The sequence below is a fragment of the Streptopelia decaocto genome (genome assembly GCF_964273445.1).
Source record: "Streptopelia decaocto genome assembly, chromosome: 3".
Classification (NCBI taxonomy): Eukaryota; Metazoa; Chordata; class Aves; order Columbiformes; family Columbidae; genus Streptopelia; species Streptopelia decaocto.
In genome coordinates this window covers 47,778,263-47,800,860 of record NC_138656.1, presented here as the reverse complement: position 1 = coordinate 47,800,860, position 22,598 = coordinate 47,778,263, and the positions used below count along the sequence as shown (strand labels likewise).

Genomic DNA, 22,598 nt, shown 5'->3' with positions numbered 1-22,598 from the left:
TTGGAAATGTCAGATGCATTTGTGCCCCTGCCTCAGCTCTGCCACCAGCCCCAGGAGTGCGCTAGCGGGTGACTGGGGTGGGAGCACAGCACAGCGCTGATGTCACAATCCCACAGGTGAGAAGAGCCTCTTCAGATGAGTCACACGAGGTCCATGTGGTTTTCATGCTGGCTTGAGTATCTGTAGAGTCATCTGGGTCTGACTGCCCTGCTCCTCCAGCAACTACAACCCTGCTGGTATTTGTAAAGTGAGGCTGCTTGGTCACATGAACCCAGTAAGAGAAAAAACACAGTTCAGGAAGAAGATGGTAGAAAGCAGGTGTGAAAAGGTAGATGTTGAAATGTTCAGCCTGCTTTAAAGCAGTGTGCAACTTGTGCTCAATGGCATGAAAGGTTTCGGTTTCTTTAATTTGAAAGTATGGGAGGAAAAAAAAGAAAAGTCACAGCAAAAAAAGCTGATAAGGTAAGATCCATCTGATACCGGGGTTGAGCTGCTTGGAGATGTACAATGCTGCACCTATGAAGATCATGTGTGTGTGCTTATTCTTCAGTCTCAGAAATCTTTTAATGGAAATTAATTTATTTTGATGTTAATCTGCTTTTGGCTCAAGACCTAAAACAAGTATGCAAGTATTGAGCAGCAGAGAAGTTACCTGTATGATATTGCCAAGGTGGCTGAGAACAGTTCTCTCTTTCAGGACCCAGAGTTCCGCTCCCAGATTGGCATCACATGGTCTTCCAGCCGTCAGAAAGCTCCTGCCAGCTTTAAGTGCACATCAAACTGGTTTCACAGAGACATCCAAGGCCATGCATAACACTACAGTGGGAAATGGGGACTGGGCTCCTCTGCTTCACAGCCAGAAGGTCCCAGCTAAATTAGATTATAAATCTAATAAATAGCCCCAGCTATTTTTGTTCACATGGGCATGGCCATTGTTTCTCCAGTACAAGCTCTGCAAGAACTTGAGAAACAGCTGACCTCTGTGCTGGGCAGCAGCTGTGGGCTGTCGTCCACACAAGGTTCTTTGGAGCAAAGACACCCCCCGCAGTGGCCTGCCTGCCAGGGGACATGCAAAGGGATATCTTGCAGCCCTGGACTCTCTCACACTTTATGGGTCCCTTTCCCTTTTCACTGCATGGCAGACTGATCACCTTCTTCCCCTGAGGTATTTGCTCTGAAGGCGTCACTCTGGGGAAAAAGATAAAGCTGCTCCCTTCACGACATATAATCATAGAATGGTTTAGGTTAGAAGGGACCTTCAAAGTTCATCTAGTCCAGCCCCCCTGCAATGAGCTGGGACATCTTCAACTAGATCAGGTTGTTCAGAGCCTTATCCAGCCTGGCCTTGAATGTTTCCACGGATGTGGCATCTACCACCTCTCTGGGCTCTGCCACTGACCATGTCATTTCTCAGAAGTGACACCAGTTGCAGTAACCAGCCCTGACCACCAGTCAGTCAGGAATTTACCAAAATGAGAAGGAAAAAAAAGAAAAAAGAGAAGCAGATGAAAAGAATGTATGCAGCATCTCAAGAGATCCTTTTAGGTTCTCTATGACTAAATAATCATTAATTTGGTTACGAAGAACTCTCTGACTCTTCACCCACAGCTGGAAGCTGCTGTACAGCAGGAGCCACTTGTGAAATTGTGCCACAGAAGGTCAACAGACTGCAGGTTCAGCATGTCTTTCCCACCACCCCTTACAAACTGGAAATAAAGCCACTACGTTTACTTAAGAATCTTTATTTTTTTTTCCAATTTAAATTATAATTCCTAAATACAAGTTAAAAAAACTCAGAATGAAATATGTTGCTAACTTCTACAAAATAGTCTAAATAATAATGCACTTACATCATTTACACATTTTACTTTCACAATAAAATAGGAGCGCTTAGATCAATATTTACATATTGACAGAGAACACGGTCATGCAGCCATCTGCTTCTGGTGCTGTCTCCTGCTGGAGAGTCTCCGAGAAACCACAGCCTGCAGTTGCACACAAATCCTTCTGCAGGGAGAAAGCCCTGCCAAAGTCTTTCCAGGTGCAGAGACGTGCCCGTAGGGTGCCAAAGAAACCAAAATGGTGGCAAATATTTGCTTTTCATCCTAAAGCTGCCACTGTAGCACATGAGCACACATTGATGAGATGTATAAGGAATTCCCTGATACAGAATTTTGCTTTGCTATATTAGGCACTTCAATATAAAAGTTCTTTATTATGGCTTATGCAAAACAATTGGCAAGTACATATCCCAAGGAAAGTGAGAGTCAGTGAGAAAAGAGACGTGCAAGAATAATGTTTTGGCTTAGCCTGCATCAGAAATGTAGATCATATTACTTAATATCAATCTTGAACGAAGTATTTTATCAGGACCTGATCTTTCCAGCAAGTCAAGCAGACAGTGTATTTTAAAGCTTAGTATATCTGCACTTTTCCCCCAAATTTATGGTAAATAGAGCTTTCACTCTTACAATAAGTTAAATACTTACATCCAATGCTGTTCAATGTGCCGTTGGGTGACATATCCCATATATGATTGTCTTAAAAGAGTACACCATAGGTTGAGGGATTATTTACATATCTTAACATGTAGAAAATAAAGGTGTAATTTACCAAATAATAAATATAGATCAACAGAGTACAATATCGAAATAAAATAAATTAGGATGATTCTCCAGGTTTTAGATTCCCTCCCTTAAGGCCTGAGCCAGAGACCATTAAAAAAAACAGTGATGTTTTTCCAATGGCTCCAAAAGGTTTTGGATAAGGCTCCTTATTAAGACACTGGCTGTTTGAAGTGCATTGCTTACCCAAGCTGACAGGTATTGAAATCTATACGATCAAACAGCAAAACTTACCTCTAAAGGAGTCTTTGGGGTAAAACGAAATAGACCAAACATTAATACCGCATTTATTAGTTCTTGCAGATTGTCTCAACATTAATTCAGCAGCAAGGAAATAAGCATACATTAATAACACAACGTATTTGTGAGGCAAATACGTGTTAGTGCACATGATTTTCCAAAAACTTCACTGCTCAGCTACATTTGTGCATATTTCAGAACACTTCTAACTAGACGGTTAATAAAACTTTTCATGACTACAGCTAAGTTTGCCATAAAAAAAAACCCAAAAACTGAAAAACTAGGAGTAACTCACTCAAGAAAGTTGTCCAGATAAGAACAACGCCAAACTTCAGGTCTGCGAACACTGAGAAATTTTGAATCTAAGTCAAAGTTTTAAAACTTAGGTCTACCAAAATTAATAATTAAAAAAAAAAAAAAACACAAAACAAAACAAAAAACAAACAAACAAAAAACTTAAAAGCAGTGAATCTGCTCTCAGCATTGCACACTCACCGGGTTTGTAAACTCTACATGAAGTCAGTGATGCACCGTTCACTGTAAGAGGTATAATGTAGATGCTCTACAAAGCAGTGCAGATGCTTTGTCTGTAATTTACTTCATGTGTCCTTTTTTCTCTTCCTTGAGGGTTAATCACTTAAAGTAACTCAGTAGCTACAAAGTCTGTGTTATAGGGAAAGGTCTGGGTTTACATGGAAGGGGGCGTGACAGGCGTCCACGTGGATGCGAGCCTGGCGTGTGCGGAGGCATCGTACTGGCTGTCGGGAAGGTCCGTGGGTGCCCCCCCATCGTACAGGGGGGAGGCAGAGGAGGCGGCAGGGACTGGGTGTGGAAGGGCGGTGTAGTGTGCTGGAGAGCCACGTAAAAACTGGGAGCTGAGGCCATTGGATATCCCACTTGACTGAGACACCGGTGTGATGGTGTTGTTACTCACAGACCATAAGTTGGGATACTGACTGAAAGGGGGAAAAGGATAAATAAAATAGGTTATTAATGACTTTGGTCCCTGCTGGCAGGTGCTCAGGTCACAGCACACCTCCAAAGCTGGGTTCATTTGCTGGAGACAGTGAATTTCTTTAGGAATCTTTCAGCCATTGCAAGGTACGAAGGATGCCCAGGCAGGAGGTCTTGTTCACCCTGTTTTTCCAACAGCAGGTTCCAGCACTGGGTATGCTAGCAAATTTTAAGCCAAACTGAGGAATGAACAGGCTGGTCTGAAAAATGCAGAGGTTTGAGAGCTGATTCCTGAGCCATGCCATACCCTTTCTGAGGGGAAAGCCACATGATGGAGGTGGCTGGACACAGCAGCTGATGGACCCAGACAGGTTTGAATCCATTGCCATGAGTCTGTAAAAGCCCTAATTCCCCTTGAGTGCCTCTGTAGTCAGAGATGGACAGATGCCTCCAGACGGCAATTCAGCCCTCCTAGGACTTTGTTCATCATCTCATGTTAAGCTAGATTCATTGGTAGTAGATTCCACAAATACTACAGAAAGGGCTGCTTAAAAGGAAAAAAACCCTTCTCAGGACACTAGAGCCTCTACACTCTCTTCTGGGTATGTGTGTATGTATACACATATGTATAAACACACACATGAATTAAAATAAACAAGCTGATTCAAGAGAAACACTATAATTTCAGCCCTGCTGCGTACCACTACATAGCACTTTCTACCTATTGATCCCAAGCAATTTAACAAAAAAATAATATTCTCCCTACTTTACAAACAAGGACTTAGACAAAAGGGATGGCAGAAAAGCCCTCCTTCAGGCCCCACAGTTCCAGTTCTACTGGTTTTATGTACTGGACAACCGTTAGTGCAGCAACTGAAACTCAGTGGACTTCGCAAATTTCCCAGTATGGATCCTGGGGGCCAGACATGGAAAAAAGTGCCAGGAGGACCTTTTTACTTTATAAACATATGTTCAGGACTAAACTTACATTCAATGATACAGTTATTTTATCCTGGGTAGTAGTACATACTCTGATTAATAGTTAAGTGTCTACGTGCATGGTTCAAATAAAAATGCTTTCCACAAACAGAGTGGTAGATCTGAATTGCCAAGAAATATGTCCAAATCTCATCCCCCTGTTCTTAATAGCAAAGATTTTACCACTTTATTTGTATTTCTTCAAATTTGCAAGTTTAGCTCCAAGGGACTGACTGTAAACTAAATCTCTGCTAAAGGATCCAAAACTTTGAGATAAAAAAAGTACAAGAAAAGATACTTTTATATGATCACAAAATGGGAAAGGTTTTCACAGAGTACATAATCCCAAGCTACGGTGGCTTCTGTGGCAATGCTCAAGTAAAGAATTACTGCTCCAACCACTTGCTCCTTTCTCCACATTATGGTTCACTGCCCATTCATTTGTAGCAGAACAAGGGTTTGTGGAGATGGATGAGAAAGCAGTGACCGTCTAAAATGCAATAGATCAAAACTAAACTTTTTAAACACCATTTTGCTTTTAAGCGAAACAGAGATGAAGCTTAAAAGTGAATCTTCAAACTCAATGGATGTTTGTCTAAGTGATTTGCAATCCTTCATATATCAGATATTGCTATCACAAGCATCTACATTGCCAAACCCGAACCACAAAAATATAGTTTTTATCTGCTTCTTCAATATTTTTCTTGTAAATAGTGCTTCTCAGTGACACCACCCCATCCCAGATGGCCATTGAGTCACACATGGCCATAGGGATTTCTAATTTGCTGGTTAACTCTTTGCCTCCTTTTTCAGCCTTCTCTTCCTAGAAAGTATCAATGTACCAGTTTGAGGGCTGCTGAGGGATGGACTCCTACCTGGAGCTGGTAGCTGTGCCGGTGCTGTGACTCATGGGCAGCATCGTCGTGTGTGTGGGAAGTCCTAGAGAAGACCAGTTGTCATGGGACTGCAGCATGGAAAGGCAGGCAGAGGAGTTATCGGTATAGGCTGCTGAGAAAACAAGCAGGCACTTAAAAACGCTAGAATCAGAACAAATGACAATCTTGTATTCAAATGCAATGTACAGCTTTAAATGACCCTCCCCATTACTGCCTTGCAAAAAACCAAACTTGACACACACAGGAAAGTGAAGTCAGCTACCAGTTGTGTCAATTTTAAAACTTCACTGGCATGCCCCTGCTGATGTGTTGTTTTGTTCAACTTACAATTCCAAAGTCTTATTTCTATGAAGCATCTGTAGCCAAAAAGCTGTCCTCAAACCACCTGCTTATTCAGCCCATGCTTCTTCATTCAGTCAGTGGGAAGAGATATGCTCCTTACGTACACTATCCCAATCACTCCTCCAGCACCTTCTTTATCTCCAACTTCTACATTAGCAATAATAGTCTGACAGCCCCAGATAATAAGCTTATCACTCAACCACACATCCCAGTTTTGAGCTGAGCGTGCCATTACAAGCTCTGAAATCTGCCTTAGGCACCATGAGGAGTGATTGGACTGTGGCTTAAACTACTACCAAAACTGGCTGGTCAACATGGCAGAGGCACTGGGAAGCTGTAAATGGAATTCCATACAGGCATCCATAACCAGAAAGACGTTACCAGAAGATAGCTAAAGGAAGAAGATGATGTTCCTTGTTAAGGACTGGGGAACAAGGAGGAACACCAGAGATGTTCTGTTCTTTTATTCCGTTTTAAGTCATAAAACTTGCATAAGATTTCCAAGACACAAGTAAAGTCCACAGAAAGCCAGTTTTCTGCTTTAAAATGAACTGCAAAGCTCCATACAAGATTGACCAGGCTGCCTCTGGAAGCCTGTGTATTACTTCACAATTCAAGCTATTAAATATTTTTTTTTAAATGGGAACCTTCAACATCCATACAGGCTGAAGAGCAAAAATTTTTAACAAGAGAAAGAAAGAGAGAGCGAAAGAGAGTTAATAATAAATTTTTTTAAAATCGCTGTTAAAAATGCATTTCTCTCCTCTCCCTTAACTTGGCTATTTCTGAGCACCAATTCTTACACACTCATTGAGAACAACCTTAATGCACTGGTGTTAAGTACAGCAACAGGCAAGGCCCTCATTTATTATGTATTAATAACAAGTGACACTATTAATAGAACTGGACATATAATTCATTTCATCGTATTACCTATAACTAATCATTAATATCCTCACTTTAAAACTTAACTTTAAAAAGAGTCAAAATAATTTTAACCTCATTTAGTTACAAGAATTCAAGAGCTCAAGACAAAACCCACACAATATAATATAATCAATTAGAAGGAGACAGTTCTACACACCCTCAGTTTTTCCATCATAAAGAGACTGAGGACACGTACTCATCATCCCTATTTCTTTGCAAAGCTGGCTCCGTGCCCTCTGTGCCAACTGAGCTAGATAGCAACCACAATTTCTGTGGCATCACTCAAGACACACGCCACTCAAGACTCACATCCCTTGGCTCATTCCCCTTCTTTTTACAGAGCTTTTTACAGAGTCAGACTTACTTGGTGAGTTGTTTCTGTGGGTGTAGGGGCTGGGGTATGGGGCAGGACGGTGGTTCCTCAGCGATGAGTACCTTTCACAGCTGTGAGCAGGGGAGAGTGACAGAGGGGCTCCGAACTGAGGGTGAGGATTGGCAGGTGGGCACAGAGTCCCAGTCCCAGGAATAAGCCAACTACCTACTGTGAAAAAGCAAAAGGTTTGTAAGATGGGTACAAAATGCGGCCAGGCAGGGAAAGAATCACAAACCAAGATACATAATTGATAAATGAGGAAATCAACACTCGGGAAAGGAAGCAAGAGTTTCAGCATGGCTGAAAAGTCAAGATATATACAACTTTCTTGAATGAATAAAATGAAAGTTAGAAAACAGCTTAGAAGCAGCTCTATGTCTAGCTAACATTTTTAAACTTATCAATTAATTACAATCACAGTAAGGAAACACTGAAATGGTTAAACCCTTCCTTGCACAGGCAGTGTGTGCTCAGTAATCATTAGTGTTATCTTCAGTTTTAAATTGCTCTTTGGTGGTCTCAATCTACAGCTAAATTCTGAGATTTCTCAGACCGCTAAGAAGAAGTATGTTCACTAAAACAAAATAATTCCTACTGCAACTCAGCTTTCTCTCTTAATAGGCTGTAAACATTTTTTGGCAATAATCATTAAAACACGAATACTTTTTATTCATCTAAACCAACTTTTTAAGCAAATATCCCTAATTTTCTTAAAGTACTTAAAACACAAGTACCATTTCAATAATTTTCTGCAGTATTTTGAAGTAAACTTTTGTCTCCATATCCATATGCATATTGCTGTCCTTCTATACAAAAGCAGCTGTCTTTTTGGACATGAAGGTAACTGCAAGATTCTGTCAAATAATTTTGAATGTAATACAGATGTCTTAATCACACACACATAGATCATAATGTTTATACAAACATAAACCTGCATGAACCACCATCATAAAGATCAGTAATATTATTCTCCCTATGAACTACACAACCCAGCCAGCAAACACCACTCTCAAAGTTTTGCTTAACATAACAGATGAGATGGAAGAAATCAAAGTTAAGTTCATGACACAGAACGAAAGGAAACGTACACTGCGAATATCCAGACTGCTGGTTATCTCCCACTTCCTCCATCATGTCTTTGTGATCACTTCTATAAAATAAACCATGTTGTATTAGTTAAGAATATACTTTTACAAATCTCTGTAAAAAAAAACACACTTTAGAACAGAGTTAAGAGCTCTCACCTTTCTTTTGCATCAAGAAAGGCCTTTGCAAATGGATTGTATTTGATTTTTAAAGCTGTGATCTAAAAACAACAACAAATATCTTTATTTGCAAGTATCAACATTCATCATCATACAAATATTAGGATTTGAATTAGGACTATCCATTGAAGTTAGCGAAACGGCAGATTTTTGAAGAAATAAGATTAGTCCTGTGAAACCAATTTACAAAAATCAATTAAACATCCTGTAAGTTCTGAAGTCTTAGCAGAGTGCTAGGAATTAGCCCATCTGCCAAATTCTAAGAGACTGGATTGCTTGGGAAACAGCTAAGAATGTTCGTACAGTAAAGAGTTACAAAATGCTTCACATTCAAGCCGGAGCAGAATGGGTATCAAAAACATCTCAAAGATTGGTAATTTACGGATTCATTAAACATCGATATTCATTTTGGCTATCAGAGAAAGACCAGTTTTGAAAATGGCACATCCAGCTATTTCACTATTTAACTTTAAATGACAACTATATTTCTTACCATACTTGTTTGCACCACTGAATCTTTTAAGAATTACTCCCTTGCAAAATTTGCAGTACATATTGAGACAAACAGTGATCAGATTGTGTTATTATATGTGCATAGGCCTTTTGCACACATTAAATTAATTTTTTACATTTAGCTTCAAACAGAGCATAGGAAGAACTGAAAAATGTGAAAAGAGATCCATCATTCTGCTCTGCAACATGCACTTTGCCACTTGAAACCTCCTGGTACTTGCATCCTTTCTTCCCCGCTGTGCATACCTCCTCATTCTGGTAGGCCGTCACAGCTATAAACTGAGTCTCTGGGAAGGAATGGCTGGTGATCATCCGCTGTGGGCCACCCACTCGCACTATATGAATCCTTGGCTCATACTTGTGCAGAGAGTTCAACATGATCTGTGAGCAAACAGACAGAGCAGTGACAGAACGAGGGCAGATGCTGACAGGCACAGAAAACACTGAGGTTTTAAAGGATCTAACAACCCATCTTTCCAGCAGAGAAGAGGCCACAGGTACAGATAAACCCTAAAAGTGAAGCTGTAAGAAAAGGAACAGTGTAATCAGACACCCCAACTTTTTGCCTACTTATCCACATCCCTGTTACTTAACAGGATAGCTTGCATAGTGGCAAACAGGTGGCAATAAGTAGCCAGAAAGATGCACCAACAACACCGCTTGCACTATTCAGAGCAGACAGACATTTAAAAAAAAATAAAGTCAAAACACCAGGGCACCCATCCTGTGCCGAAAGACCACTTCTGCTGGAAGAGCGCAGTTCAGGGCAGTGGGAAGCGGTGGGGGGGAAGAAAAAGTGCAACCCACGCCAGCACTTCTGATAGCAGCGATATAAAAGGAACATGAAGGAGGGCGTAAGCGGTGGCCCGGCCGGACCCCTGCCACCCCACAGGCCGGATCGGTCCAGTCCTGTCCCTCTGAGCGGGTGAGAGCGGCCCGGAGCCGGTGCCGGTCCTGGTGCTTACCTGCCCGCCGCCGTTGAGCTTGTTGGTGAGTTTGACTTTGCTGAAGGAGACGGGCGCCTTCATCCAGTGCGCGCCGAAGTTGGGCGAGTCGGGGTGGATGTAGACGCAGCTGGGCGCCTGCGGCTCCGGCTTCCCGCCCAGCACCCACTCCCCGTTCACGTACTTCCAGCGGTGCCCGTCGGCCGCCACGAAGTCCAGCAGGAAGGAGTACATGGCGTTGGGGTCCAGCCCCGACACGCTCACCTTCAGCACCGGGAACATCCTCCTGCGGGGCGACACGGAGGCGCGAGGCACGGCGGGGGGCAGCCCCCGGCCCCCCCGGGCTCAGCGGGGCGACCGCCGCCGCCGGGACCCCCGGGCCCCCCGCCCTCGCGGGGGACGTGCGTGGGCCGGGGGCGAAGGCGGCGGGAGGGCGCGGGGCCCGCGTCACCCCTACCTGCCGTTTTTGGTGACGATCATCTCGTTGGTGAGCTCCTTGAAGCGCAGCCACAGGTCGCTGTCCTCCAGCGTGACCCGCAGCTCCCGCTCCGTGGGGTCTCCCTTCTCGCTGCCCGCCTGCAGCTCGCTCTCCACGGCGCTCAGCAGGTGATCCACGCGGTACTGCAGGGGCTTGCCCGCGCCCTCCGCCCCGGGGGAGCTCATCCTGGCCCCGCACCCGCCCAGCGGGGCAGCCACCCTGGCAGAGCCCCGAGCGGCGGGGCCGAAGCTGACTCCACTTGACCTCCGCGGCCCCAGCAAGCAGAAGCGGGGAAGGGGCCGCTGTTATACCCCGTCATAAACACCCCCCCGGTGACATCACAATGCCGGCGGGGGGGCCTCGCTGATTGGCGGACGGCCGCTTTGATCTCTCCGACCGGCCTTTCCGATTGGCTGCCCGCGGCCATATCACAACGGTGCCCGGGGAAGCCTGTGATGTTAATTGCAGCCCGCGGGATTAAACGCGGCTATTTTATGTAAATCTGCCCCCAAATGTTTGCACCTCTATCAAAGCCGCCGGGGCCGGGGCTCCGGCAGCCGCGGAGGAAATGGCCCATCTCGGCAACAGCCTCATAACCTGCGTGCGGCACCCTCCCGCCTCCCTGCTGCAGTCATTAACGGGGCCACCGACGCCCGCCACAGCGAGCCCCCAGGTCTGCTTTTAGGCAGCCTGTCCTGGACGGGAGACACCCCCGCCTCCCGCGGATTTGTATAAAGGGGAAAAAAAATGGGAAGTTCTGAGCTCCGCAGCCTGCCTGCAGCCCCCCGCGCCCGCCCCGCCGCTTCCCACGCTCCCTTGGCACAAGTCGTGGCGCTTCTGCTGAAGCGAAGGTTGCAGTTAGCAACAACAAACCCTTGCTGGAAAACGTAACCAAAAAGCCTAAACCACCCTGTAGAGCAGCTGAGCAGAAAGCTGGTGGCACAGTAGGGGTAGCCCCCGCTACAGTCTCCCCATCTTTTAGGGATCAGAAGAACCCATCCGTGAGAAAAGGGGCAGAGTTTGCCTCCCATCACCGCTACACAGTGCCATCGCAGCCGAGATGCTCCACCATGATGGTTTCGAACCATTCTACCTAAATGAAAAAATACATCTAAAAATCAGATCGATACTTACGAGCCAACCCACCTAAATAAAAAGATACTTCTAAAAACCAGATCGGTAGCTAAAGGCTTCGTTTTGTGCAACAAGGAGAAACTCCAGCGAGTTTCTGCGGGCAAGAGTGAAGGCTGACCCTCATGGGTGAAACTTTGCAACGGGCTGAATTTCTTTTAAAGTTGTTTGGCACAAAAGCAAGAGATGGGGCGAGGAAGAGGAGAGCTGTTTTGAAGCCCTCCCGCCCGCCGGTGTTTTAATAGTTTGCATTCTCGGGGGCTGCGGCGGTCTGTGGTGTGAGGGAAACAGTTTATTACCTTTCCGTGAGAATCCCTGGATAGAGGGCGAGGGGGAGAGAGGTGACAATGAGCAGGAAATAGTTCAATGGGGTCTCTTTAAACAATAACAAGTTCTTTAAACGGGAGCAAAGAAGAGGGAATAAGAAGCGACGCGGTGTAAAAATAAGGGTTTATTTTACAATAAGCATCTCCCCACTCTCCAAACACCGCGCATCATCGCCGTCGGGTTTTTTAAGATTTTAGGAGAAAGCACCCAGGGTACATGGGAAAGCTGTCTGGGAGCAGAAGGAGCTGGGAGTCTGGGCTACCGGGGGGTCTCTTTTGCAGGATGCAGGCTGCGATTCAGTCTGGGCACCGGCTCTTTCTGCCGGCAGGCATCCCTGCCTGCACCCCCTGCCTGCACCCCTTGACTTTCCACGCTCTGCACACAGCGTGTCTGCCTTCACCCAACTTCAAATAAACCCAATGCTTCCGCTATTATTTTCGGTTTCTTTTTGGTTTAGGAGATACTACTCACGATTTTATTTTCATTACACAGCACCATCGGGCTCATGTATCGTTAATTTACTCAAATCCGCAGGGCTTATTTTTTTTCCCCTTCAACCTGACATGTTAAATTCCGCACGCCAGCTCTCTTCAATCACTGTCCAGAAACTCGAAAAAAATGTTGTCCCTTCAGATTAATTCATGCATTAAAGCTTCTTATAGCTTTTTTTGACTGAGCATCTACCGCCCGCTTTTTGTCCTCTTTGGAGGGGGAAAGTACCATTTGCAAAGAAATTATGGGCGAAGCTTACTAAATTGATACGTAGTCGCTGCTATAAATAGTTTGAGATGGTCTTTTCAGTGTCAGGTATTCATTTGACTTAAGGCGCTCCTTTCAAAACAAAGAAACACGTCCTACCCAAAGCCGTTTGAATGCTCATTCAAACCCTGAAAGACCGCGGCAGACTGTCGCTCGCTTGGGTTGGCAGCACCAGCTTATTTTGGGTTTGTACTTTGAAGGCGACATCTCAGACATCTTAATCCTGAAAGAGCCGAGCACTAGGAGAAGTTAACCCCAAAGAAGGACTCGCACGGACAGTCACTCACTCCGTGCAGGTGAAGGGAAGGGACTTTTTCCTCTTGCAGAAGTCCCATAACTTTTTGGGTACGGTCCCCCCGCAGAAAAGGGATGTCGAGGGCGGTGGTGGTGGTGATGGGTCCCGCGTAGGGCAAGCTCCAGCCTCAGTTCTTCCTCAAACCGACTTCACCTGACAACGAACATCCCTGAGAGCCGAAAAAAGCAGAAGCAGCCGGAACTGAAAGAGACGGGGCCGTTTCGGTGGAAAATTAACGTTTACAAAATAAATAAATAAAATAAATAGAGGCGTATTAGATGTGTATTTAGGCGATCCGAGCTTTAAAAGCACTATTCGAATTCTTATGGATAGATATTTCAAGGAATAGGAAGGAACTTCAACCACTTTGACAGCAGACACTTATCTGTATGGTTACTGCTTTTAGCACTGATGACTCTCGACAAAAGGAGGAGAGCTGAAGTTGAATTTAATTTGATACATTTCACATTTTACTTAATACTTAACAAATGACTACACCACTCGTTCCAGACAAATAATGTATGCACTCAAACGTAGCTGGTCTTCCGAAAAAGAAGTCCATCTAGCCTTAAACTTTTAAATGACCATTAAAAAAGAAAGAAAAGTTTTCCCTCGGCTTGGATTCCTGCCGTCTTTATTTTATTTCCTTCTACCTCTTTCTGATCTTAATTGCACTTTGGTTCTCAGGAGAGAGGACTCCCCACTTTCAGAGCCTTTTCACCGAGAGCTGCAGTGCATGACAGTTTACAGCCAAAAAACTTCCTCCAGCCTAACAGCTATAAAGATTCCCGATTTATAGCAACACTTCTTGCGTGGGGCGAGTAGTAGCTTCCAGCTGTTACCTGGGGTTCATAAGACCTGTACGTCATTCCCTTCCTTATTCCCCGGGACAGCACATATCCCCAGACACCTTCCCAAGGGGAACCAGCCCGGGGCCGCTCCCGCCGCGCTCGGGCACCAGCTGACCCATGTGCAGCTTTAATCGCCTAGGGATGCCGCGCGAAACTAACAGCGGGCTTAGGTATTGGAGGTATTTGTTTAATTATCTTTCAACTTGCAGTTCGGGTGGGGACACACGTGATTAATACCGCCTTTGGTGCTGGAGCCGCGTCCCTGCAGCCCCCGCCTCCCGTGGCCGCCCGGGGAGCAGAACCGATCCGGGCCGGGCCGGCAACCTCTGCACCCGGGGCTGAAACCCACCTTTCAAAAGTCAAAACGTGCCATCCCTGGAGAATAAACACCTTCTTTCTCACGACCTACCTTTTTTTTTTTTTTTTTTTTCCCTTAAGAAAAATTAATACATTTAGTGCGATGTATATGTAACAGAGAGGTATATCTCTACTTGTCAGCTGTTTGGGGTTTTTGTTTGTTTGTTTGTTTGTTTGTTTTCTGAAGGAATATCCTAGTGATAACGGTACTACTGTTGAAGCACTGGTTGAGGATGTCAATGTCATTTTAATAAGAAGCTTCTGGATTTTGTTTTAATCTCGCATATAATTGTTCTTATATACAAGGTTTACACAAGAAAAAGCCTAGAGATCATTCTAGGAGAGCTCTTTTTAAGAACTCACTATTTTGTAACACAACATACTAACATATATCTACATAGGAAATTACAACATGTGAAAACATACGGTTTGTCTATTCTAAGATCATGTCTTGCAAGTGTAAGTATGTTTCAGATTATCTACCTTTAGTATCTAAGAAATAACATTGATTCTCTCCATACGTTTTAATGCATACACAATTTAAAAAAAAAAAAAACCCAAACTTTTCAAGTAGTCTGAACTGAGCACATGTTGATTTTGATTTGTTTTGCTTTCCTCCTTTAGCATTTGAGAGGACAAGGCAAAGGCAGAGTGCCATCCTGCATTTTTTGAAGGTGGCAAAACTCCCGTTGACTTAGTCAGATCTTTGCTTGAGTACTGCTAAGTACCCGCTCCATCTCAAATGCTCAAGTCCTGAGGTTTCCCTCATGAAAGTCAATGATCAAACTTCCAATGACTTCAGCGCCTGCTGCACTAGACAGCACCAACTGGGGAAAAACAACAAAATAAACTGAAGCTCCTATGAAAACCCTTAAGGGAGAGTTTGGCTCAAAGACGGATGAAATCAGCAAACTTCAGATCGGAGTACTTTTGATTCAAACTCCAACTTTTGAGATAGAATATCCTTTACAATATCTTAACGACATTGCTTAGAAGACCGGAGGTATCTAAACTAAGTTATCCTGAGAGTGGAAGCAAGTAGATGACACAAACAAGAGCCATCCACCGCTCTTAACAGGTCATTTCTTTAAAAACTGCAAACAGTGACAGGCAAAATGGACCACCAGGGTTGCAAAGAGAAGTAGCAGAATACTGTTCACTGCTTTATCCTGGCCTGTAGGACAATATTAAAAAAAACACAACCAAACAAAAAAAACCCAACAACAAAACAAAAACCTACACACCAAAGACATATGCTGTTGCAAACAGGGATTGTAGGAGTCTGATGAGAGAAAGTACTTGCTTCATTGAAAACATCCTAGCAGGAGTCCTGTCCAGAGGCCCTACCATAAACAACACCTTTTCTTACACTTCAACCCACACAGTTCCCAAAGGACACTGATATAAATGCGACTTTCCTTGCTGAGATATGTCAGGGTAAGTTAAAAGGCTAGGGTCCAGGTCTCAAGTACAAAAGTCCTCAGATTTTCTGATGTTAATCAACAAAACAACATATTTTTTACTTGGAATATTAATCTTTGCCCTGAGGACTATCTCTCTTTATAAAAGTATGCAGTGTTAAGAGTCAAAGACACCATATTCCTTTTGCAGTTCTTTCAATATCTTTAAAAGATTTAAGGCGGTCTGGAATCCACTCTTTCTCCTTTCCCTCTCCTTTGAACATTTCATTGGGATGACTGTAAGGCTTAAGACAAACTGGGTGCTTCACAGCTACATAATATTAACACCTCTAGAAAAAAAAAATACAAGTCCTAATTTGCAATTGCAGATTTTTTAAAAACAACTCAACTTCTTTTCCTTTGTGTTTTTATTTGGGTTTTTTGGCTGTGTTTTTGTTGTTTCCTTCTCCTTTACTGTTTTAACACTTTTCTTCCTCTTCCTCACTGGTCCACAGGAAAGGTATATACACAGTGTTAATGAGTACTATTTTTTATTTTATAAATAAAGGTAACATTTTTAGCATTCACCTGTTAACTTGCACCTAAATCTAGACTATCTCATGTTTCTGAATTAGTAATTGCCTTGAACATATTCTCAAAGTTTACACTCTCTTCAGAGTCCTCTATTGTCAAGATTATTTCCTGATTTCTTGCTCTAGGTAACTCCCTCATCCATGGGAAATAAAACACTTGGACAACTTTAGCAACGAGTGGTTACTGAAAGCAAATTATCTTCCTCTTATTGGTAAGGAATCTGATAGAAAACTGTTTTCTTCTTTACCTCATCTGAGTTAATCTCCACTGACTGATAGCAACAGCTTTGCACAACTGATGCTGTTTTTCATCAAGCTAATACAGCTGGCTCATAGGAAAGAACAGGAAATTAATCTAGATATTATTTGGACTCACAGGTAGTGCACTTGTAGATCAACTGAGCCACCTTTTAGCCCTCTCCACTGTCTCTGTTCTTACACTGCTCTGAACCCAATTAACTTATTTCTTCTGAGCTGTATGCGAACTTCCTCTCTACACCCAGCCCTTCATTTTACCCACAGTCACTTCACCAACAAGGACTTCTCCACATCTGATATAAATGTTTTCATATTACTACTTTTAAGCAAGTGAAAAACTCCTGAACTGATCAAATCACCACCACATTTTCCTGTTTTGTTTTGTTTTGTTTTTTCATTATGTACACAACATGTGTTGTGCACCATCCCAGACAAGTCTGCTCAGGGGAAAATACATGGTATAAAGACCACACAGACCATAAAAGGATTGTAATGCGACAACTTTAAATCTGGACAAGGAATACAGAAGCAAGGAAACCTTAAATGGAAAGTAGCAATAGCAGAGAAAAGAGAAACTACTGACACAACAGCACCTGAAAGAAACTCTTGTTGGTCTTCTCAGGGAGACAGTGGGTAAACTAATGCGGATTCTTCCTGTCATACAGGACTCAGACCTGGAAAGCAGCATCTGGGGCATACAGACATGCTTGTGGTCGTCTGTTTCATGACCAGGGAGTGTGAAATATTTTGTGGACCTCAGCCTTTCTTCATCAAACGTACCCATCAAGTTCTGACAAACACAAATGCTTCCTACAGTTTCCTAGTTTGAATTCGGCAAAGGTTAATTTGGTCTTGGTCACTTTTTTCTGCCTTATGCCTCCTAACGAGTTTAGCTGCAGGAAGATGGCTGATGTAACGTACTGCACACTGGACTGGAAGCCAGAAGAGCTGACTCTGAGCTCTGCTGACTCACTGTCTCACTTTGGGCAGGTCTTCAGGATCTCTGTTTTGGTAAGCTGCTCTACTTCATAGTGAGACTATTACACAGGAATTTTCATTGGTAATATCCCATCCTTATCTTCTCTGGAACCATTTGTAATGAAAGTAAGAATTCAATAAGCTAATAATGCATAATGAAATTACATGCCAAAACAAAACCTCACAATCTTTGTTCTCTGATAATGAAAATTCAGCCTGACTTTCTAACAAAGGTGCATTTTTCCTACTAGCTGCTTTTTAAACAGCAACACATAGTAAAAAGGGACTATTTAAGCCCTGCCTTCGGTACCTGTCAGTACCACATTCATATTAGAAAGGGATGATGAATGAACAGCAAATGATGAATGTGTGGGGACCACATCATGTAATAATCACCAGTGTGTGTGCCATGGGAAGCAGCACCAGGAATGCCTAGGAAACACTGCAGGCTCCTGAACCTCTCTTTGAAATCTCTGCATGTTCAACACTTTCCCAGGGCCAGAAAATATTTCTTGCCCTTGCTAAGAAAATGTCAGCTATGTCCTAGGACTAGTGGTCCATGTAGTCTGATGTTCTGTCTAATAGTGGTTAGTCGTTACACAGGAAGATGTGATTCCTCACCCCTGATTATGCAGATTATTTTGTAATGTTTCCAGTCAGAGAGGCATTGCCTTTGTAGTTCTGTTGACTCAGTTATTCCCCAAAGCATGAAGACTTATAGCTGATTTTTTATAAGCCAATTTAACTTTAAATGTTTTTCTAATCCACCTTGTACCTGACCTTTATGTTAATTAAAGTTGCTAATTCCCTTGAAACTACCTTTTATGTCTAGCTCAGATTGGTAGCTGTTCACTGAATTCTTGGGTTATCATAAATATTCTTGTACATGTATGTATAGCTCCCTTGCCTAGAAAATCGATGCTATCTTTTAATATTGAACACCAGTGACCTCAATTAGTAATCAACTAGTTCAAAACACTATATAAAGGCACAATTTTGATAATGCTGTGCACTATGTTTCTTTATTTCAATGCTGATTCCAACAGCCTAACATCAAATTCTCAGATAAGACCAACTGAGCAGCCATGGCTCTAACTGGGACAGATATTAATTTTTACTTCCTTGGACCTGAGTAGACTTCTTCCTCAAGCCTCCTCTCACCATCTTATAGGAGGTTTTACATTCCCCTGTATATATAACTGAAGAAGGTGAATAATTTATTTTAAAAGTTAACGATAAAACCACAGGTTAGTCCACCCAGATTCTGTCTAAAAGACAGAATACGAATTCAGGTAAACCCAGCTTTATTGTTGTTAGGAATAAGGTTGTATAAAATCCTTCTTCAATAACATCTTTGTCCACTCCTCAGCAAGTACAAGCTTAAAATTCGTGATAGCTGGCTAATCAGTGTTGTGCTACACACTTACACCAGACAACTGTCTCTTTTGCTCACATCAATATTCTTGCTGTACACAGTGCTGAACCTTCAGGTCTTGTCCTGACCTTTTTTTTACAAATCTTTGTGCTTAATTTCTGTATGGGAACAGAAAAAAAGACATTGATCCCCATCATGTCTATATCTGCATCAGTAATTTTGGTAGCTCCTAATTCAAGAGGTATTTTGTCATTCATCCTTAATGTTGTTCCACGGCATGCTATGAGAATTTTCTCCCAGTGAGCACTGGAAACTTTTGACCCAATTGCAGTTGTATTCCAGAGTTTCACATTCAGTATCCCAGATACAGGAGAAATAAAACAACAGCCATCATATAAGAGGTGCCAAGCATTTTAAATCTGCATGACATTTCTGCTCTTTCAGAGGTACTCTGATACCTGAGAACTTCTCAAACCTGAAATCTGCTGGTGCTTCCAACTGTACTCATTTAAGCTGGCATGTTACTTTCAATCATGGATTTTCCACTTGCATCCTTGTTAATGTAATAATCCTGCAGGCACATCATTGCAAACATTTATTTGCCTTCTTCATTTTTTTAAGCAAGTAGTTAATCTTCAATTGAAATAAAACAAATCTCAACCATGTTATATTTATTGCTGTTTTATACTAGTAAAAACACCACAAGCACTAGTAACTGAAGCCTTCTCCAATTCTATCTCTTAGACAGCTCGTTATTTGTGTTTAACACTGGCTTTGTAAAAAATTTCTTTAAGAAAACAGAGGGAAAATTTCTGTATTGTCCAAGTCTGTAATTTAAGGCACATTTCACTTTCAGAATCTTGTGGCAGATATCGTGTATCCCCAGGAATTCACTCCTGATTGTGTATATCAAGAATAGGGTCAATCTGAGCAGTAGAAAAAGAACTGCTTTACCTTCAAGGTGCCTTCCTTTAAGCAAAAACGCTTCACTTCAAGCCCCAACGCATTGACAGCTTTGGTAAAAATATAATTTATTCAAGACTTCATCTTCAGCAGATGTCTTGTCTCACACATTGTTGCATACACTTACAGTAAGAACAGTAAATATATTCATATTCAAATAGAAACTGCTTTGATACACTGAAAAGTTTTCTCCCCATTTTACATCTAGAAACACAAGATTACACTGTGCAAAATAGAAAAAATATTAAGTTAATAAGTCAGGTCAAGAAATTAGAAAATCCACAAACTCCTTTTATTAATGAACTCTTATGCTAAAAAAGTTCTTAAACATCAACTAGATTCTGTAGACTTTACCCAATAAAAAATTCTGTTGAAAGTATAGGAAGTTTTTCCGTGAGTAATCCATAAAAGAATAAAACTGGATGAAGTATGAATGCCTCCATAACTCTTACTGGTTTTGTTCTCAGAGCAACAACTGTAGCTGAAAACTCTTGCATTTACAAGACTGGGTAATGACTTGTGCCCCTATTTTCTTTTTGTTTCTATTTTTTTTGATTTTTCACATTTGTACCCTGAATAACAGTAGAAGAGGCATAACACATTACAAATCCTTCTTCCAGAAAATAAAGGGTTGGAACGAACCCAATCTCCAAAATTCTTTCTTTACTCGTGACTTTTTATTCAAAAATAATTGTGTTGCCACAAGGAAGCTTTGGCAAAACATCTCTTTTGGAGAAGGGGGGAGGAGAAGGAAAAACAGGAGGAGGAACCTGAAAATCTCCACCTTTTGGCTGTCTCAAGTACTTGTCTGCCTGGAAGCTCAATATGATGCAATTAATGAACAGCAATCCTCCACCTTCAGTTCTTCCCTCCCTTTCTTGGGACAGATGTGCTGACAGCATGGCACCTTCTTTAAAGGAACTCAGTTTTATGGAAGCTGATCTCTCAGCAAGGCACGAGTGGCTACAAGCTTTTGGTTGCTCCATGTATTTTAAGCAAAATCACCATGTTTCATGTCAAATATCCAGAGACAATATCAGAGATTAAAACCATTTATATTTGGGGTTCAGCAAATGCGTCTTTTTACCCAGATCCCTTTCCAATGTCCATACATGCTAAAACTTCCTTTGTTTTTCTTGGAAAACACTTATAGACAAATGTATCTCACAAGCTATCTTTTTTCACATATGCTACATACATATAACTTGCTTAGCTTTTATCTTATTCCTCCTAGACATACTTTCATATGCAATCTCAAACCAGTTCTCTCCCTCTGTATTTTGACATTGTACAAGTTATCAAGCACTGACCTCTCTTCACTTACATACAAACTCAAGAAAGAAACCAACTCACAACTCAACCTATCTGGGTACTTATAGTTGAACACCTAAGTTACCTGTTAATCAGTAGTGCTAAATACCTACAATTCCTACCAAAGTCAAGAACTCTTGAAAACTAGGATAATTCATCCCCCACAACCTCCATTTCCCACCTGCCCCCAGACACAGGGGTATGCCTACTCTCAGCTATACTCATCAAGCTAATTGTATTAGGCTTAATCACACTGAATAAAACAATTGCAGAAATTAAGTTACTGAATTTGATTTGCATGCCTAAATTTAGACACAGAAGTTTGATACATTTTATTTTAGCATAAGCATTAAAGAAAAATAAAAGAAGAAAACAGAAGAAAACAACTAGACGTATACACAGAATTCCAGTCTGTCTTCCCAGAGGAAGCACAGCTGCAAGAAGCTTTATGGATATTAACCAGCTGTCATGAGAGGTACAAGCATGGCAGAACTGCCTCCTCCAGGCTTCATGCTTTACAGTGCCTTGCAAAAGCCATCTGAAAGATGCATGCAGAATAAAATCTTCCCCTTCACTCTTTCCCCAAAACATTAGAAAACTTAGTTTTCCTAATATTGTCAAAGTTCTGTCTTAGAGAAAGATCAGAAAACAATGGTGATCCCCAGCATATTTGAAGTATTCATGGAGATAGCTTTTTGTCGGCCCCTGTAAGAATTTGGGTTAAGCTTCAATCATAATTCAAAACAAGTTCCACATTTAAAAATATTTTTCAAAAAAGACAAAAATTTCCATAAATTGTCTTAGAGTTAAAAAAGCAATATGAACTTCTATACAAGACTAATTATTTATAAAGAGTACACCTTTTCTTGAATTAGTATTGAACTATGAAAAGTGAAGTTTTGACAGCTTTAGACCAACTAATACACCATTTGAACAGAAATACTGAACAGTAACTGAATAATAACAGTAAGGGGTAGGAGGGTGTTTTCAAGAGATATATTTGAGATGCCTCAGTTGAGAAACTTTGCCACTAAATCCAAAGTATTTCTAATTATTTTTACTTCAATGTTTCATTACTAGGCTTTCAAGAAGAAATTCTGAAGTAGATGCAAAAGTACTTTCTTCCCTCCCGCTCACAGCTGAAGATCTTTGTGCATAGCACCAGAGGAAAATATGTTCCTGAAAGTCCTGGTGTAAGTCTCCTTCAAGAGGACAAACTCATGGAAACCTCAAGACAGGAAAAACAGTTGCCCATTTCATATCTGTTTTGAAATTACTTTCTTCATTCTACATAAATTAACATCTCTAGAAGACTTTGTAAGAAAAGGAGGTTCTTTTTACAGGTTGCTGAGGCTGAACTTTTCATGAAGAACTGGCTGAAGATCTTGCATAAAAAGGCAGTCCGTGGAAATACGCTACTCTGGAAAGAGATGCTGACTTAGCAATACACTTTACAGTACACTGAT

At 42.0% G+C, this 22,598-nt stretch overlaps 1 protein-coding gene across 4 annotated transcripts; it reads right to left on the bottom strand.

Annotated features, from left to right (window-relative positions):
* Positions 1-3,552: 3,552 nt before the first annotated feature.
* Positions 3,553-10,719, bottom strand: TBXT (T-box transcription factor T; the record flags this gene model as incomplete). Of its 4 annotated transcripts, none has more annotated exons than XM_082048738.1 (8): positions 3,553-3,820; positions 5,672-5,804; positions 7,326-7,502; positions 8,423-8,484; positions 8,579-8,640; positions 9,359-9,493; positions 10,078-10,342; positions 10,514-10,719. In XM_082048738.1, 8 exons carry the CDS (start codon positions 10,717-10,719, stop codon positions 3,553-3,555), a joined length of 1,308 nt encoding a protein of 435 aa, XP_081904864.1. The 4 variants fall into 4 exon arrangements, with proteins under 4 accessions (XP_081904864.1, XP_081904865.1, XP_081904866.1 ...); XM_082048739.1 differs by having other exon boundaries at positions 5,672-5,801; XM_082048740.1 differs by having other exon boundaries at positions 5,672-5,801; positions 7,326-7,499.
* Positions 10,720-22,598: the final 11,879 nt, after the last annotated feature.